Source organism: Pagrus major, chromosome 13, assembly GCF_040436345.1.
Source record: "Pagrus major chromosome 13, Pma_NU_1.0".
NCBI classification, from domain to species: domain Eukaryota; kingdom Metazoa; phylum Chordata; class Actinopteri; order Spariformes; family Sparidae; genus Pagrus; species Pagrus major.
This window is the reverse complement of record NC_133227.1, coordinates 17,199,657-17,220,823: the sequence shown is the minus strand read 5'-3', so window position 1 is coordinate 17,220,823 and position 21,167 is coordinate 17,199,657. Positions and strand designations below refer to the sequence as shown.

Here is a 21,167-nt window from a genome sequence, read left to right as displayed (position 1 = left end):
GTTTGCGCATCAGATTTTACTAATTTACAATGAAATGTTTCCTTGAAAAGAATGTTCTGTTCACAACTTCTGATTTGGACACAGTTTTTCATGTTTATACAACTGCACATGAATCATCATTCTGGTATGCACCTTTCAATACATTTTGTTCATGGGAAACACTAAACTTTTTTTTTGGCCTGTATATGGGTTTATTGATAGAACAGCTGAAGACATGACAGGAAACAGGATGAGAGAGAGGGGAAGCGACACACAGCAAAGAGCCCCAGGCCGGGACTCGAACCTGGGGCCGCTGCAGCGAGGACAAAGCCTCTGTACATGGGATGCCAGCTCTACCAACTGAGCTAAATGGCACACTAAACTTAACATTATACATAGCTGCTTGTAGTTTTTATTTGTCAGGTGAAACCTTGGCCAGTTGGGGGCACCCTACAACATCAATTCTAAGACAGACTGCTTGGTTGACCTGCTACTACACGCACGGCAGCTATATACTAGGAGAAATATTGAACAAAAAAAGACCTATTTCCTAATTTGCACCACTTAAGGACAAGTGATATGGCAGATTATTCATGTAATGACGTAATCCTACAGGAGGATGGTTAGGGTGATCGAGGTAGGTAGAAAAGAAGAGAGACAGAGACAGTGGGCATTGCAGACAGAGAGAGAGAGGGCGGATGTATGGTGGGGACAGTGTGTGTGTGAGAGAGAGAGAGAGCAAAAGCCTGTATGTAGAACCTTGCTCTCATGAAGCGCAAACCCTCTCTCTAGCTTTCTTGTTTAGTGCGACCATAGCTTCTCATGTCTCTGCCTTGAAGCTCTGTGCTACAGCAGAGTCCGTCCAGCAGGAATGTCTCCTATAGTCAAAAGCCCAGAGTGCACCCCAATGCTGTGCCACTGCAAAGTTGCCTGTACCAACAACACTTTGTCGTTGATGTTTGGATGCAAGGTAGGTTGCAGACCACTCTATTTGCTTCAGAGGAACACCGGGACTTTGACAGTTGCTCAACTTGAGTAGTAGTAGATTTTTCAATCAGTGGCTGGCATTGAGTATTACTGTGGTGTCATCTGTATTATTTTGTGTTATACCTGATTGAAGTGAGAATCCTATAAGCTCCACTGGCTGTAGTTCTCTAAGATGAAAACTATTTTTGATTTTTGTCTGAAAGGCTGTGCGTTTTTTCCATCTGAAACCCTTGAAGCTGTATTATGCTTACTGGTGCTTAATGAGGGCATATTTAGAACTGCCGTAATGTTTCTGCATTCCTATACCGTCATCCTTCATTTATCATAGTTACAGGTCCAAATTACTCCTCTGCCTCTAATATGCTGTAAAGCAAGGTGAATACTCCTCCTCGTGCTGCTTTGTCTACCGTATTTCTCCAGGTTTTTGCCTTTAACAGTACACAGTTTGAGTGGATGGTCACTATTATTTAATGATTTAGATTAATGAGAGAGTGAGTGTTGACTTTTTCTTCAAAATGCACCTAACACTTTAAGGGAAGCCCAATTACAACTAATTTCTCATGGTACGAAGCAAGGATATAGAATTTTTCTTAATATTATTCTTTATTTATTTGCTGTGGTGAGCTAACATTGACACATAAAGCTACAGACGATAGTATGCCACTGCCTGCATGTGCTTTACAATAATGTAAAAGGAGTGGTAGGAATTTATTATGAAAGGATGGGTCCCGGCCCAGAATAGACACCATTTACTGTTGGTGCGGATCCAGACAAAGGCACGGATCCAGGAATTTATTTTTTTTTCACTTTCCTCAACATTGTGTGATGGGGCACTTTTCAATATTTTTGTTAATTTCACAGGGAATAATTTATGGGTCTTAATGAAAAAAATCTGGCATATTTAGGTTGTTGGTACCAATTTCCCCTTTCACACTGGACAAAACACCCACAAACACAACATCTGGCAATGTGCATGTGTATGTTTGGCATTAACTTGTGTCAAATTAATCTGCATTAGTCATATGTATTCAATCAACTGTGATGAAAACACAACACCAGGTTAAACATGCTCATATTTGCCCCTCTTCAGGCGCAATGCTACATGTGTGTTGAAGTTGAGGCCGTTAGCTTGTTAATACTGTTCTATCCATCTCTGCTCCGGTAAAAGATATTTAAAAAATAACCATTGTTAGTGGCTTCTGTGCTTGTCAGCTACCTGATAGGAACTGAAACTGCAACTGAAACTGCAACTCTCAACAGAGATGTGAAAGAAGTGTCACTACTTAACAACTTCCATTATCAGCTCCAGAATAAACAATGTGTTTAATTCAGAATTTTATTGATAAATACTTTTTAAAACACATTTTAACAGCTTCCATACTAGGAGTGGGACAAAATGTTGATACAGCAATATATAGTTGTCCTTCCTCGTGCGATAACCATATCGATACACTGGTGCCAAATATAGATATTTTAATTTAAAAAATAAGGCACTCTTAACATATTTCCCTGCCAATTTGACTCCCCAGCATTGCTACTTCATGGCTCCTCACAGTGGTGCTTATCACATGAATGAGGGAAACTTGAACCGAAGTTAGCTGGCCGAAGAAGAGGAAATAATGGCGGACAGCAATGTTAAGAAAGTTACATTAAGAGATGCCCCAGCCACGTTTAATAGGACAAACTAAATCGATAACTACTATGTGATATGTAAGAACTGTCTGGTAAAACTGAAGTAGACAGGCAACACCATGAACATACAAAGCCACTTGCAATGCCACCACCCTGATCTCCTCGCTAAGCGGCTAATGCTAATGTTGTAAGTCAACCTGCAGCAGTGAATGCAATGTTTAAAGTTAAGCTTCCTTTCTCGTCCCAGAGGGTTGCCAGTAATACGGAGTCCATCGCTGGGTTTATTAGCATGGACCTCCGCGCGTACAGTGTTTTTCAAAATAAAGGTTTTTGCCAAATGCAACAAATACCAAGCAGAAAATGTTTCACCGAAAAGGCTATTCCAGCTCTTTATGATGAGACGAGTGGAAAGGTGGAGGATGCACTCCCATCTGCAGAGAAAAATGTGCTCACCTGAGGTGGATGGACTTCACAGGCCAAGGAGTCCTACATGACAATTTTATTGATAACAAGTGGGAAAAGCACTCCTACATGCTACAAAGAGAGGGATGCACAAGACTCATACCGGTGCTAATCAGCACTCAGAGAAGTGCACTCACCTCTGTTAATGAAGAAGAACACGCATATTTGAGGATGAACTGAAATGTGCTCAGCTTTACAAAATACAAGTTACTTCAAAGCACAGAAATGTTGTCAGGTTTATGTAAAACAAGCTGGTAAACTCTGATATGTTCCAGGTTTATATAAAACAAGCTGATATGCAGTTAAATGTGTTCAGATATACACAAAAACAAGTTTGTCATGCTTTAAAAAGTTTAAGCACTGAAATGTGAACAGGATTACAATAAAGACAAGTTTGGTAAGCTTCTACAAAGTATACACATAAAATGTGTACAGGTTTACATACACAAGTTGGTTATGCTGGCAAAGCACTAAAATTTGTATTTTTATATGTGCCTTTTACAAAGAAATGTTTTTTTCCCCACTTATTTGTTTACATAGTTGTTCTATAGTTCTGTAAATTTAATATACAGACTGAAGAACAGAATCAGAAACAGAATTCCTTTATTTGTCCCGCAAATGGGGAAATTTCTTTGTTACAGCAGCCAACGGTCAGGAATATTACAATAGACAATAGTAAAAAATATAAATATAAAAATATAAAAACAATATAATAAAATAAAAAGATAAGAAATAGAATAGACTCATATAAACATAATATTTACAATATGAACAGTGTATATGTATATGGGTATTAAATTGTCCAGTTAGTGCAAACCAAAGTGAGGATGAGAATATGTGTAGAGTTTGAGTGCACATGTGAGGTCTACTGGGAGCAGTGCTGGTTGTACAGTCTAACAGCAGCAGGAAGGAAGGACCTGCGATACCTCTCCTTCACACACTTGGGGTGTATCAGCCTGTCGCTGAAGGAGCTGACCAGTGCGGTGATAGTGACCTGCAGGGGGTGGAAAGAGAGTGCAAAAAAGTAGTGTGTCTCCTTGGTGTTGCTTTAATCCAGGAGTTATTGGCATATGGGACAGTGTGTTGCTGCTCAGTGAACTAATGTTATGTCTCTATGTCCTGTTTATGTATTTTTTTAAACCTGCCCAGTAAGGTGAACCCAAGATGCTCGGTTACAATGTTGGCAGCAGTGTCTCTTTTCAGTTTCTCTCAACTGACTCAACTCAGCCTTTTAAATACAGCATAGGGATGTATGTCAGACTCTTGCCAGGCAGGAATGTGAGAAATAACGAGACTGAGTGTCTACAGTGGTGTGATACAGCCACTGTGACAGTAAACACAACCTTAAATTCACATTTCATATATTCATATATATTTTTCCCCCAACAATGATGTCATCGTCCATCGCAATGTTTCACTGTGGACATTGTCATATACAAGTTTAGTAGACATCGCCCAACCCTATTCCATAGAGAGACTACAGCTTTTACTTTTTTATTTTTTTAACTATGACCACTGGGTTGGTTGTTGGGGAGAGAACAGTTGAACACTTCTTTTCTTTCTTCTTCTTTTATTTTTTATTTTACAAACTGACAAGCATTTATAATGAGTTATCTGTGGCTCATACTATATATATCTCAGCTCTTAAAAATTTCGGACAACCTGCAGCTGATTTAATTGAAATTAGACAAAGGACTATGAAGTTTCTGTGGTTTGACTGTGGTTTCTGATTACAGCTTCATGTACTTGATAATCACTACACGTTCCTTCCAATCACTTCAAATGTGTGTGCTCATTTCGTTTGACTGTAATTCAGCTTAAAGAGTCAAATTGTTCATTGAGGTCACTCAGACCTCTACTTTGTTACTTTGCAGTGTCAGAATAAGAAATACAAGGCTAAGAGGATTTATGCATCTATTGCAAAAGTGCTTCTTCCCTTCTCTGTCTGTCATGTAATTTTAAAACGAATGAATGGTTTGTCTACATCAGTTTAAAGGGAAGTAATTGGAAAGTTTTCATGTTATCACTGTTTCTGTTTTTGAAGATCTGTCTTTAGATCACTTGAGTTGAATATTGCTTGAATGGCTCTGTAATTACATTTTCTGTTCTTGCTGTAATGTACACAAACAGACACTTATATACAGCACCTGATAAAATTTGATTTTCATTCTAGCCACACCGACTGCAACCAGTAGAGGCTTTCATTGTGCTTTCTCAACAGAAGGATTTATGTGCAGTACATAACTATAATATGAAAATAATCAAAAAATCAACAGACATCAACTAAAGTAGATATTAATCTGTTTAGACCCATAGGAATATTCCATATAATCCCATAAATAACAGTGAGGCATATTCACCATGGACTGGAAAAACAAAAATCCAACAAACAAAAAATCTAACATACTCCATCGCTCACCTAAAAAGAGCTCGACACATTGAACCTAAAAAACACTAGATGACAACAGAAATGTGTATGTTTGACTGTAAAAGCAAGAAAAGCAGGAGGCAGGTGCTCTCTTTTTCCCATAGCTCAGCTCTCCCTCCTTCTGTCTGTAGGAATTAGGACTGTAGCAGAGAATGGGGGAAGAGAGTCTAATAGTAGGTATATAAAGCCACAGAAAGAGGTCAGTGCACACAACCGCTAGGAGATTCCGAACTGAATCTACACAGAGGTTCTGAATGTGCCCTCGGCCATGCCACCCCACATTTCCATCTCATCTTAATTCTGCTGGTTAGGGCGGTAGTGAACATCAGAGAGGAGGGATCCTCTCAGTGGAGCATGACAACACCACACATGAGTGGTTACTCCTTGCACACAGCTCAGCCAGAGCAGCCCCCACAGCTAAAGCATATTATAAACCCTCACACTGAGAGGCATGGCACTACAGGAGGAGAAAATTAATAAACTGTTTCTGTTGATCACCAAGTAGTACAATAGCTAAATGACATAATGCTTATTCCATGGTCAGATCAGTGTTTTGTAGGTGATATCTATCATAAAACCATGTCAGAACTCTGGGCATGTTCAGGTCTCAAGAGAAGAGACTGTTATTGCTGTATAGCCAAACATAATTAACATTGGAGTACACCTGTTTGTTTTCTCCTAATTGGCCATAACTGAGGCATCCTGACAACAACGGACTGCTGTTATGACCCCCTTCAGGAGGTACACCAAAAGAAGTCTAACGTGAACAACCAAGTCAAGTTGCAGTTTAAAGAAGATTCATTTATTACATGAACAGCAACCCAGACAAAGGAGAGAAAAAAAACTCCCAAAACAATCAAACAAACAAACTGATGGGCCAGGCAGCCTCCCAGACCAACCCACCAGGGCTGTCGGAGCTGGGGACTAACACTCTACCCTAACACAAAGAAATAACTAAACCTAACAACAAAGCCACGAAAACAGAACTACCACACCCATCAGATAAACATAAAACAAAGCCAGCCAGCTTCTACCTCCTCTAATATCTCAACATAACAAAGGCCTGTTCATGGCTAACATAAAAAACTGTTTTAAATCCAAACAAAGAGCTATTAAATACAAGTTGTTACAGCCCCAAACGGGAACCTGTCCTGCCTGTCTCTCTGACATGCTAAGGAGAGGGGGAAAGCTGTGAGCAGCATCTCATTCTGTGGTGACAGTAGGTGGCCATGTGCAAACTATACTTTCACAATCAAAGAGTCCTGTGGTGTGCACATACATCAAGTAACACATTTGCTTGGGATGTGTAGCATTTAAAAATATTTCGATGTAAATGCATTTTGGTAGAAGAGTGAATCAATGAATAAAGAGACATTCTAACTTTAAAAGGAGGTGATGTTTCAGGCTTGATATACTCCAATTGTACAAAAATACACAGAATGGTGCTCCTGTCAGCAGTACCATCTGGGCATTTTTGAAGCCCCACTCCATCCTTTTGTCGTCCTTTTGCTTTTGCTCCTACCGTTTGAGTTTATTATATTAATTTATTTGTTTTGTTTATTTTACGTATATGATTTATTTCCATTTTTTAATTTAGCTTATTTTATACATTTTTATCATTACTTCTGTTCTTCAGTTATTTGTTTCAAATTGTTTAACTATAAATGTCATTTATTTCATTTGTCCTCTGCAATTTTGCTTTGTTTTGTGAAAGCACTTTGTAAACTGTGTTTTTAAAAAGTGCTATATGAATTAAGTTTATTATTATTATTCTTATATTATTGTTTTTTGGTATTTTTATATTTCATATTTTTCCAAGTAATTTCCTGACAATGTTGATGAGCCACACTGTTCACCAAATAATTTTGACAAATGACTGAACTTTGTGCTCTAATTAAAAAAAGAAAGAAATTCAGCTGGCGCTAAAATGGAATGGACTATAGTAGCAGAATCTGGTCATGTCATCCTCCAAGCTTGGCTTATACGGCATAAAAGAGTAGTGTCGCTGCTAGAAATGGGGCAAATAGCAAGCTACTGTGGCTGCACTCAAGGCAGACTGGTGTTGGAGCAGACGGAGAGTTTCCCAGTTAAGTTGTATAGTGGCAGTAAATGTACGGGTCGCTGCAAGTGCAGTCGACCGGTTAGCTCTTAGAGTAGTTGATTTGTACAGTTTTGTATATTTTGTGTAATATTCGTGAGTGTTTTCGTTCATCTGTGGACATGTTGTCTGCCACGCTAGACACCGACTGACTGGTTTAACTGGCTGCCTTTTTTTCCCCTTTCTTTTAAACTTTGAACTCGCATGAGTGTCTTCGCCGGCTCCACTATTGTTTGTTATTTGCCTACGTTTAAACCATTGGCTCTCTGGTCGCTGTTTCTACTGCTGGATTACTTCACGCTGCCCGGAAAATTACATCGACCTCAGCATGGACACCCGAGGGCCTTTCTGGACTGTTTTTTCTGCTTTTCTGGCTGTCTGTGGAGGTTATCTCAGCTGACTGCAGCGATCTCAATCTTCCAGATGGGCCGCGAGTCACCTACACCAGAGACTTTCTGCTGCGACTCGCTTCGCTTCACCCCCATCAAGGCACTGCTACAGACACGTTTCCTGAGAAAAAACAATGGGACAACTCTTTGGAAAAAGGGGACTCAAATAACAATACAAAGAAGGTAACCAGGAGAGGAAAGAAAAAGGGGGGAATTAGGGCCAGACTGAAGAGGGGGAAATGTAAACACCCGGCACTCCCCTCAGTCATCCTAGCTAACATGTGCTTGGTGATCATCACAACAATCATCATCATTGTTAGACGAGCTGCAAGCCAACGTCAACCACATGCACGAATACAGGACTGCCTCCATTCTTGCATTTATGGAGCCGTGGTAAAAAAAACACCGACAGTGCTGACATGTTGCACATTGATGGCTTTGCCCCCATCCTGGGAGACTTCAACCACTGCTCAGCTGACAAGTCACTGAAAGGATTTCACCAATATGTCACCTGCACCACCCGCTTGGGGAAGACGCTGTATAAATGCTATGGATACGTTCCAAATGCATATAGATCAGTTGCTCTTCCCCCCCTTAGCCTTGCTGACCACAAGCAGGTAAACAGAGAGGTAACGCGCCATAAAAAATGCCAAGCTGAAGTATAAGAACAAGGTGGAGGAACATTTTACACAAGGGAGCCTCCGCTCAGCTTGGCAGGGGATTAAGAACATGGCCGCTGTGAACACTGCTCCCTCCACCCACAGGACAATCCAGGTGATCGGCAGCAGCCCAGCATCCCTCCCCAACAACCTCAACCTCTTTTTTTTCAAGATTCGAGACGGACAACACCACCCGACTAGAAGCAATCATCTCCTCCCTCAAACCTGCAGCAGCTGAACTCTCCTTCAACACGGAGGAGGTGGTGAGAGCCCTCAGGAGAACCAAGGAGAACCCAGAACCTGGCCCAGACAATATCAGCAGCTGGGTCCTGCGGTGCTGTGCAGAGCAGCTGGGGGGCGTGTTTCAGCTACTGTTTCAAAGATCTGTGGTCATAAAGAGACACATCATCACAGTAACTGACCCACTGATGGACCCTCTCCAGTTCGCGTACCGTGCAGGCAGAGGGGTTGATGATGCAAAAACACTCACCTGGAACACCCCAACACCACAGCCAGACTCCTGTTCGCAGGGTTCTCCTCTGCATTCAACACCCTACAGCCACACATCCTAGAAGAGAAACTCTCCACCCGCTTCCACCTGGACGACCAGCTGATCCTGTGGATTACAGACTTCCTGACCAACAGATCACAGAGGGTGCTGGTCAATAACACCTTCTCCGACGTCTCGGTCACCTCTACAGGCTCCCCTCAGGGCTGCGTCCTCTCTCCTCTGCTCTTCATCCTTTACACCGATGACTGCAGGTCCACCCATCCAGACTGTCATCTGGTAAAGTACGCGGATGACACAGTTCTTCTGTCGCTGCTCTCAGGCCCCTCACATCACCACAGCTCAGTGCTTCATGAGTTTGTGGAGTGGTGTGATAAATTGGCCCTGGAGTTACACACAGAGAAGTCCAAAGAGATGGTGGTGACCTTTTCCAGCAAGCAGAGGGAGCTGGCTGCAGCTGCCATCAGCACAATCCACGGGCGGAATGTAGAGCTGGTGGAGGAGTACAAATACCTGGGCACAATTTTTGACAGTACTTTTAAATTTGCCTCCAACACTGAGGAGATCCTCGGGAAATGCCAGCAGCGGCAGTATCTCCTGAGGAAGCACAACACTTTTGAGGTCAATAAGAACATTCTTCAATATTATTACTCCTTCATAGAAAGTGTCATCACATTCTCCATCACCTGCTGGTTCCACTCCATAAGCCTGCAAAACAAGACACGCCTGCAGAGCACAGTCAAAGTCTGCTCTAAAATCATAGTGTAGGAGATACACCAGTAATAAATGTAATGTATTAATCACTGTATTAATAAAACACTTGTTAATGGGGCACCACCTCCGTTGTTTTATCTATTTGAATAATCCAGAGGTAATTAATCAAATTCGACTGGACAAGGTTAACTTGTATCAATTCTAAACAATTTCAGATCAATTTATTCAATCTCATAAATGAATTAGTGAATTCTACACAGATCCATCAGTTCTCCACATTAAAAAGAAACCTGCACATACAACGACATACGGTTAAATAGGTTTATTTACTATAAAATGGAATAAATGAAATGGCAATTTATATGAACAACAAAAGTTAACAGACAATGTGGAGACTATAATGATCAAATTAATGGGGTTATGTGAATATATACGATGGTGAAGTCGTGATTTGGGTGAGGTAATTAATCAAATATTACGAGAGTAATTTTTAATATTAACAAGACCTTAATTGAACTTCTCTTAAGCTAAAATTAAGAACCAGGAGCTAAAAATGACACCAACCATCTCATGTGTGCAACCAGTAGTGTACGGGTTAGCTTTGTCCTACTTTGTTTGGAGAGTGGAGGTCTGCGATTTTGGGTCTCTTCTCCGGTATTCGTAGCTTGACTGCGGGCTCGCAGTGTCGGTCCAATAGCCAGAGGGGAGCCGCTGTTCGTCCGATGTCACGGTGGGTGACGCCCTTGTTCCGATGTCGGATGAAGAGCGCAGTTCGTCCAGCACTCAGCTGATGGCAATCTTGGCTCAATGCCCAGCGGGATGGTAGCTACCGCTAGCGAGCGTGGGGGCAGAGCTGGTCTTAGCTTGGCACAAAGTCTTTCTGTCGTTGCAAACCGCTTGCACGGTTTGTTGAGGCAGCCAGTTACTGCAAGTCTTTATCACTGATGATGGTCTTAATAAAGATGTTCTTCTTCGTTGCAGAGTGGTGGTTCTTTAAGCTCTGATTCGTGAATTAATTCAATTACTTGAATAAAATAACTAAAGGATGACCGCTGACCGGGCAAATCTTCCATGGTTACTTAAGACAAGATAACTTAAACTGAATTCACTTCCACTGAATAAGGTCGTGATACTTAACGATATATTTAAAAGAATCAAAAATGAAAGCACTTAGAGAATGTGCATCAATAGACTACCGCAGGTTATAAAAATGAAAAAAGATCAACACGTGGTTGATTCTGCGGAGATCGCTGTCTTGGAGCGTGTCGCAAAGAAAAGAGTAAAGGGTTTAAAAATTAAAAGAAAAAAAATAAGAGCGTTACAAGAATAAGAAAGTTTCAAAAGAAGAAAAGCAAGAGCAAGAGAGTGAGCGGAGTGAGTGGTGTCTGCCTTTTTGTTGTCCCGTCTGGTAGGCGGAACCAAAGGGCGGGCAGACAGCGTTCACGCTTTAAATGATATTATAAGCCTAAACTCGCGGACTTAATTAAACTAAACTATTGTTTTTAATGTTTCAAGATCGTGTTTCACCTTTTACACAATTTCACCATGGCAAAATATGTGGATTTTGTCTAACAATGAAATAACATGACATGATTAAAATCACTGAACATTTAAAGGAATTAAAACTGGATCAAAAAGTAAAACACACTTGAATATACTGTAGAACTGGTAGAATTGATCACTTATACGTATTCCTCCTAGATCTAGCTTAATACTTGTTAAAAACAAAACATATCAGAGACATTTACTGGTGATAACAATAAACACATAAAACAGAATATTTCTTAAACAGCTCGTCCAACTGTACCAGGACTCACCGTCAGGAGGCGCTGTGGCTCCACCGAACACAGGCACATTAAACACAAAAATTGATTTCTCAGCAAAACTTCATCTTAGAAAGACCTGGGAAAAGTCATTTATATGACCTTCTTTCACTGATTCCAAATATGTTAAAATTAAACAGATTAAATCCTGGTTTAATGGTTAATTAGATCTGGTCTGAAATTTGGAAGAATACAGAGGCCATTTGAGTGGAATGTCCCACAGATAGTGAGACCAGATGTGTCGTAAATAACAAAAGAGAGCAAGAGCATAGAACAACAAATCAGGAGGTGTCTGGTGTCCTTTCACTCTGGAGAGTGTGTTTGTGGATCAGAAGTCAGAGAGACAGAGAGGGTGAGAGAGAGAGAGAGAGAGAGAGAGAGAGAGAGAGAGAGAGAGACATCAGACGTCGTTACCTAATTTGCAATTGCAAAGACATTTGAAATTAACACTTCCTTGTCACAAAATAGTTCCTGTCCCTCCTGATGTGGAGAGAGTAGATGTCTCCATGCTGGACTCAGAGTGACCTGTGAAAGAAGAATTTGTCTGTTTTGGAGGGGGAAGAAAGTCCAAATGGGAGTAAAGGTCGTAAATTAATTAAAAGGGTCATATCTGAAGGCTTTATGGTTAGAGAAAACACTGTCCTCTCTGCCAGGTGATAAGGTGGCAGACTGAAAGGCGCCTTCTTTCTGTGAATAGTCTTCTTGCAGATGGAAAGAGTTAACAAGAATAAACAGGGCCTCAATGCAATGCAGAGGCGATGGACATGTGTTCCTACAATAGTATAGTACATAAAGTGTCTTACCTGCCAAGATTAGATGCAGATGTTTGTGAAGGTAATCTTGTCAAATTTTACATTTGACAATAAACAATAACAGCAATAAATTCTTTGTTCAGGAGAAAGCAGCCACCCAGACTAAGGGTTGGGCACTGCTGACATTTGAACTGATACCAGTACCCAACAGTAGCTTGTAGGGGTACTTTAATCTCTCTGTAATGACAGAAATTGAATATCAGTTATTAAAGCAACACTAGGTAGTTTGGACTCATTACTACCCCCAGCTGGTTGAGAAGCGCAATTATCTGTTACCAGTGTCATAAATACTGTCGCTGTATGAGCATCCCTGGGGAAAATGAATACACGTGAATTTGTTGACGGAGCTGGCGAATCACAAAGCCTCGTTTGGAAACATCAAAAACATGAAACCTCAATCGAGTGCCAACAACAAGCTAGATTCAGAGATAGCAGTTGGTAATTTGTTAGCATATAGGCTACACAGCATATTATCATGCTAGAATTATTCTCATACCGAGTTGGTCTAGTGATTGCACCGACTAAGTTACTTCCAAAACACGACGCTTGGGCGTGAATGTGTTTAGTAACGTCTGAAAATATAACTATGTTTCCGGGAGTTACTAAATACAATCGCAAGTTGACGTTGTGTTTGGTACAACCAACTCGGTACGACAACAGTAAGTAGCATGCTAACGTTACCGATAACAACAATAGCCTAACGTTACCTCCCGACCACACTGTTCAACAATTATGTTGATTATCTGCATGAACTAAGGAATCTGCTACTTTTCAAGACAAGACGTTCATAGTGTTTTAGTAAGTTAGTCATCGTTTACAGTCGCTACATGAAAACGTGCAAGCTATCGAAACGGACAGCATTAGATTATCTCCCGGCTTTATTACGGTTATAAACTGTGGACAATAGTGCCCCAATGAACACCACATAACAACAAATCAACTCAAAGTAAAAGTCGGTAAGATAATAATATGTATATATGTAATATATGACTTAGAAATCCAGTAGTATCAAGGCTCAGTCTTGAAACCCATTTCTTCTCTCAGCTCACGCCACCGAGTGTAAGCTGGTCCAATATTTATCCGTGTCCGGGCTCGTGTCCGATCACTTTCTCTTTTTCTTTTCTTCGTCTCCTCAGACAAAACCTTTTTGGCTTTTTTAGCTGGCTCGGCCATGGCGTTGGTTTACGAAAAATCCAAGTAGCTGCTGGCTAAATCCACCAACGAATAAACATGTGACGTATGCCGTAAAGCAGGTCGCACTAGACGTCTTTACGTCAGGTAGGCTCCGACCCAATCTGGGAAGTTACACAGTGCGGTTGCTGCCGGTGCGACCCCCTCAGGCTGCAGAGACGTCACCATTCATCCTATTAACCATTTTTCTACCACTTAACTGAGTTTAGAAACATTATTTTAAGGTCAAAAAACTACCTAGTGTTGCTTTAAATATAAGATGCCAAATGAGGTGTAACACTAGCATTTCTTCAAAAGAGGAAGCAGTTTGAAAATCTGGAAGTGGCTGGACAAACTGCTGTTACTCTGTGCACTTTACTCAACCTGGATAACTGAATAGAAATGTAGAAACTGATGGAATATCGGCACAGTATTGAACTATATATAAAAAATATACATAACTGTCAAAAGGAACAGTAGTACAACAGTAGAAGGCAGCAATACGCTAATGCGGCATCTCATCAGCCTTTTCCAAAGTAGAAGAAGCAGCTCCGACATTGTCTGTTTTATTGTTGTTGTCCGTATTGCAGTGCTTGCACATTATAGTATTTGCCAGTAATTATTATGCAATTTACATACTACCGGCTTCATATCAAGGTTTCAGACATCGTAAAATAATCATTTTGCTTTTTGATAGCTTTGGAATGGAACCTTTCAGAGTTTAAAATGGCCCTCAGTGTTATTATTGTCAGCAAATTAGGGAAATTTTAGAAAGTAACAAATGAGAAATGAAAAATGAGTTTTGAAACACAAACTCCTGACCAAATATGACAAGCAAACTGATGGACATGAGGTTAACCCCAGAGTTCTGTTTATTGTTTCATTTAGCCAGCATTATTTGGGCTTTGTCAGTAATTTTAAGGACTCCTTTCATCATAAATCTTGGCTGCCTGATCTCAAAACTATTAAATCTCAGCAAACCAAGTAAGTTAAGCAATACAGTGGTTCAGTGAGCTCAGTGAACACCCAATGAAAAAAAAGTAAATGAAAAGAATAGAATTTATTTTCACTTCATGCACACCCAACAAATCCCCAGTAGTGCTCCACAGTCCTCTAATATGGTTGTGTAGGCAGACTCTGTGCTGTAGTGATTCTCTCACACAGTATATTGTTGGTCACTGGGCTTCTCTTAGGCTTGAGGTCATGGTCCCTATTGGACATGGTCCTGAGCTCCGAGCTTTTCTTTATCTTTTTTTAAATCTTATCTAATTTTCTTTATCCCACAGGAGAATTGTACAAAAGGGCAGTACGTAGTAAAAACATTTTACAGTGAATAAACTACATATTCAGCAAAACATACCTGACAGAATGAGTAACAAGCTCCTATACAAATAAATACAAATAAAATAAAGATAAAGATATCGACAAACCGGAAGTTAGTTCGGTTTGTCATAACTTCAAGCTAGCGGCTTTCAACTGTTAAAACTACTATTTTTAAATGCTACTCTGTTGGCATGTACACATTGTTAGGCAGGAACAGACATAATAATAACGTTGAGACCAGAAATACATAATAATAAACAAAGAGAAACATTAGGATGGTTTACGATTACAATGACACCCACCTCCCCCACAGGAGAATTGTACAAAAGGGCAGAGGTGGGGGACCCAGAAAACATTTATAGTAGGGACCACAGAAGAAGAAATTAAAGAGGAGGAGCTCCGTGCTACACACACAGTCTACACACATTGGATTTGGAGGCATTTTCTTGTCAGGCAGTAACAGATTTTGTGTAATTATATACACATTTGATTTAACACACAGGTTGACCTGGTTACATATACCTGCTCTCGTATGTGCTGTTTTGACATCTGTACATTTTAATATTTTGCTAATGTTTCTTTTATTGTTTTATTGTAAATAGTATAAGTAACAAATATTTGTTTTTTAATGCCTTTTCTATGTTTTTGTAGCAAATATTTTGCTAAATCTATGTTATTTGTTGTTTCTTGTGACATGTACAGCCATTTGAGGCATGCTTTGTGACATTGGGCTAAATTACACTTTGACTTGGCTTGATAAATCTCATAGGAATGTTAAATATTGGAATAACAAAACAGTGCAGGGTTTAGAAATCATTTATCATCAATTTTATGTGTTTATTTGACACATTATTTTCGCTGAAATCTGAATGAACATAAATTTGAAGTAGAACTTTGATATGTTGGTATAGGTAGAAGACTTATGGCCAAGTGTTGTACATCAGTACACCCTAGGCAACATCACACTGGAAAACATAGGTTGTTATTACCAGCACACCACAGATTCATGTTGTAGAGACAACTCTGAGCCTTAAATATATCATTGAGAAAGTTTATTGATAAATGGACATTTAAACTCATATGAAGCAACAGATAAGCCTTACAGGCTGGGCACACAGGATGTGTGTGCAGTGCTGCTGTGTGGTATTACCTCTCGCTTTTCAATTCGCCGTCCATGTTAACAGGTTGGACTGTTCACACTGGATGCCTTAGATGCACTTCTCACGCACGTGTCAAGCGTGGCTGCTGTGTCACGTCATCTAGAGATTTGGAGTCTTTCCTATTTCTACCGCCACACGCGTGCGGTTCTCGGCAAAAAGCGACCTGAAAACGACCTGTACACAGTCATATGGACATCATGCCAGCATTTTACTACAGTTTTAATGTCTGGTTGTGTAGAACATGCCATAGACATGAAGAGAATACACACAACAGTTGTGTGAGTGCACTCTCTTTCTTTCATTTTCACTTTCTCTCCCTCTCGTTCCTCCTCCGGCTTCTCGCTCTTTCAGCAGGGTAAAGGAAAATCACATCATCATAATTATCGATAATTATCAAAGTCAAACTCCATGTAAACACAAAGGGCAGGCAGGAGCCACACGCAGCCTATGTGAACGCAAATATGCAAGTGAGCCCCAGCAGCCACTCGGTAATGCAGCCACCACGCAATACACAGGCATCCAGTGTGCCCAGCCTTTAATTATTGTTCCATGTCTTCCTGCTGGGGTAGTTGAGACCTGCCAACCTGTATGCATTTTAACATCAAAGTACTCTGGTACGTTTAGTCACTCTAAAGTGGCAGCAGCAATAAACATGTAGCCTTCTGAAAATGAAGAAGTAGAAACATTTTTCTGTCTTGTTCTCCCTTCTCACTTCGGCTGGCTGTTTCCTCCACACAATACTGTACTCTGAACTCCTATGCAAAGGTAAGTGGATAGAGGTGTGTGGGGAAAGTTCAGTTAAGTTAATGAAGGGTTGGGGAACAAAACACGGTGTTAAATGGGCCTTGGGGATTTAACATTTTGTGGACTGTCGTCCCTGATGCAGACTTCTCTGGTCTCCCAGCCCTGTCTGTGTTGAGGAGAGCAGAAGAACCCCTCATACTGACGTCTATTACTGTAAGTGCAATAAAACCTTCATAAGTTAAAAGCCTTTACTTACTTTCCCTGTATCATTCCTGGTTTGTACAATTGCCTTTTGATTTGATACTTTACTTTGGTTTCTACTTTGTTTAGCTTTTGTGGCTCTCCTTTGTGTTTTGCATTTTGTATTTTTTGGATCTGGACTTCAGCTTTATTTTATTAAAGCACGCTTTTTGTTCCTCACCTGCCAGCTTGTGTGTCTTGCATTTGGGTCCCATTCTGTGTAACCTGACAAATCCAGCCTGTGACATCCTCCAAAAAATAAAACAATCTCCAAAAAAACAATAAGAGGCATTTCTGTCAGGATGCACAGAATGGGTCCTAAACACAAGACACAGGCAGACAAGTACTGAACCAGCGTTTAATAACAAAAAAGCAAGAATACCAAAATACAAAGACCAAACACAAAAGCTAAACCAAGTACAACCATGAAGCAAAGTATAAACCAAGAATGCATCAGCAAACAGAAACAAAAACCCAGGAACAAAAGCCAGAAATATACCACAGGGAGACTGACAAAGACAGCAGGGAGCACACAGACTAAATACACAAGGGCTGATTAACTAATAGGACACAGGTGAGCACAGAAAAAGGGCAGGAAATCACACAAAGGGAGGAAATCAAAAGCAAAACATGACACGTCAAAATAAAACAGGAAATAACAAAACCACAAACTCAAACTTTGACAAGGAGCAATAATAGAATGTATTAATATGGATTTTCCCTTGTTAGAACCATGGACTTTACAGAGCAAAATAGCCACATGATAGGTTGGTAGGTCACAGTCCAATGACGGTATTGCAGCATTTTTTTTATCGTGATATTGTGAAATTCAGTATATTGTTACATTTCTATTGACTGTGGATAAATTCATTTATATTATCAGCATTCAGACACACAAAAAAAACAGATACCGTTAATCGGAAAAATGGTGAATATTGCACTTGATAATCAGCCAGGCTGGCAATTGGTCCATCACTACCAGAGATGGCAGTTGTATGATATCGTATGATCACATATCCAACCCATTAACCCCAAAAGCCAATTGTCTGCTTTATCTCAATCTGACAGGGAAAATATCAGCCAATGGTGTTGTTGCACCAATGTGAGTGCACAGTTGAGAATTATTTTGATAGGGGCCAAGACATAATTCATTTTTATCCAGTGGTAGCTGTTTGTTGGTGTGCATTCTCATTGGCAGGTATAAAAAGTAAACAGGTAGAAGGGTCCTTCGGGAATCCCACAGCTTTTCACATTACATGGACTGGGCTTACCCGGCTGTCATGTTCCTTGAACTATTGACTACAAGAAAAGTACTATTTCAGCTATGGTGTGCTTGGAGTTTTTATATTTAGATCCTCTCCTCTTGCCCATTAATTTTGCTGTGGAAAGCTTGCTGCAGACACCTGCCTCCTTGCCCCTGTAGCAACACCCTAATGCAAACATCTGTGTTTGGGAAGTGCCTATACAGCCTGAAAGCAGACACTGCTCCAGGCCTCCTTGTGTCCATGTCTCTTGAGAGAACGGCAGAGAAAAGTTAGGTGCACTATGTTCTGTTTGTGTGGCGGCTGTGGCTCAGGGGGTAGAGCCAGCATCTTGTTATCAGAAGGTCGCTGGTTCAATTCCCCTGGTCTGCATGTCGAAGTGTCCTTGGGCAAGATACTGAACCCCAAACTGCTCCTGATGTGCTGGTTGGCACCTTGCATGGCAGCCACAAGTGTCTGCTAAAATGCCCTAAATGTAAGTATGTGTATGTGGTGTTGTAGCTGCTGTATGTTCAGAGGAATCAGTTTGACTTGGGAAATGTCATTGACTGCAATTAGATTGCTGGCCCTCACGTTGTCAGGAAGTTGATGTATAATTTTGATTTATGTTGCAGATAAAGTATGGTATCAAGATTAGGTTTAGGCTAAGGGTAGCCATGTAATGGTGTGAATGGACAGTGATGTAGTAAAGATGTGCACACAACCTGAGAAGAGGGTGTAGGAGATACACTACTAATACATGTAATTTATTAATCACTTGCGATTAATAAAGCACTCGTAAATAGGGACACCACCTCTGTTCTTTTATCTCTTTGACTAATCCGGAGGAAATTAATCAAATTCGACTAGACAAGGTTAACTTGAATCAATATCAATCAATTTATTCAATCTCATAACTGAAGCAGTGACTTCTACACACAGTTACCATTGGTTATCCACATTAAAACAAACCTGCACAGACAGCGACATACGGTTAAATATATTTATTAGCTAAATAATTCAGTAAATATATGAAATGGCAAATTAAACATATGTCAAGATTAACAGGTAACAGAAAGTCTGTAATGACTAATGTAATGAGTTTATGAGTGAAATATGTGTGGATGGTGAAATTACGGTTTGGGTGAAAGCATTCAAATATTAAGAGAATAATTTAATGCTAACGGAGCCCTGACCAAATTTCTCTTAAGCTCAAAGAATCTAAATCAAAGCCAAAGACACCAACTCATATTTCATACGTGTGAATCCAGCAGGAAGATGGATGTTTAGCCTACTTTGGTTTGAAGAGTTGCCTTGTGGAGTCAGCAGGCTGGCAGTCTCGGTCCAATGCCCAGCGGGATAGCACAGCTCGTCCGGTACCCAGCGGGTGATGGTCTCGGTCCAATGCCCAGCGGGATAGCACAGCTCGTCCGGTACCCAGCGGGTGATGGTCTCGGTCCAATGCCCAGCGGGATAGCACCGCTCGTGAGCATTGGGGGCAGCCAGTTCAGCTTGGCAAAAGAGTCTTTCTTTCGTTGGAAACCGTCTTCGTTAATGATGATGATCTTGATGAAGAGGATGGTCTTCTTCTGTTGCTTTGAGTGGTGGTTCTTAGGGTCTGACTGATAAACTAATTTAACTTCTTCGCTAAAATAACTGAAGGATGCTCCGGTGGCCTATTGAATAATCCTGAGTTACTTAATACGAGAGAATTTCAAATTAAAGTTCACTTCCTCTAAGTAGGGTTACGATACTTAACTGGATAAAACAAATTAAAACAGAACTTTGTTCTGGTGGAAACTTGACGAGAGTTCAAGGACTTAACAGAAATCGATCGCTATGGTGAAAATATGAACGTAAGAAAATTAACGCATGAGCAACTCTCATGAGAGTGCTGTCTTGAAGAGAGAAAAAGTAGAAGAGTGACAAGAGAGTTTCAAAAAAAAGAAGAGCTCGTAACAAGAGTAAGAGAGCGAGAGAGGGGGATGCCTCTCAGTTTTATTAACACTGATATCAGGCGTGACCCAAAGGGGCAGGGCTGCCAGTGTCTGCACTTTAGGCAAGATTATAAGTCTAAAACTCACAGAAACTAGTGGACTTCTTATTAACACAAATCACATGGCATCACTAAATCATTAACATTCAAAAGAAAATTAAAACTTGGTCAAAACATCTAAACACACTTGATTATACCGTAGAACTAATCACTTATACACATTTCTTTTAGTTCTAGCCTAATACTTATTATAACAGGGAATATTTTAAACATTGACTGGTAACAAACAAAAATGTGTTTGACAAAGTCTTTTGAAACTTGTCCAAATCATACCAGGACTCACCATTAGAGAGCACTGTGGCTCCAGGGAACACAGGACATTTTCACACATTTCACAAATTTATTTCAGTCAATTTTCATCGCAGAGAAATGAGAGTAGAATCCGTTTCATGAACTTATATGTATGTGTGTTTAAATCCAGAAGATTAGGTTCTGGCTTAATAGTTATTTTAACTTTGTTGAAATCTGGAAGAGTGTAGGGGCTTCCACATTGGAATGTAGGGAGTGTCGGGTCATAAAATCACTCTGGCCTGCATGTATTTCCTTATCAGGCGAAGGTGAGAGGATTAGAAAAGGGGGAAAGAAAGTTCACTCTTGAAATGTGTGTGTGTGTTAATTAGATACGAGAGAACACAGTAATATTTTTTAGTCTCATTTACAAATACAAAGACATTCAATTATAACATATAATTGTCACAATCTCTGATGCTTCACAAGCGTGGATTCAATTGTGATCAACTGA

At 40.3% G+C, this 21,167-nt stretch overlaps 1 protein-coding gene across 1 annotated transcript in view; it reads left to right on the top strand.

The window, feature by feature from the left end:
• Positions 1 to 850: 850 nt before the first annotated feature.
• dlg2 (discs, large homolog 2 (Drosophila)) overlaps positions 851 to 21,167 on the top strand; it is a 188,610-nt gene continuing 168,293 nt past the window's right edge. The window contains exon 1 of the mRNA XM_073479714.1: positions 851 to 949. Coding sequence (XP_073335815.1) covers positions 851 to 949 — 99 coding nt within the window. The remainder of the gene's footprint in view (positions 950 to 21,167) is intronic.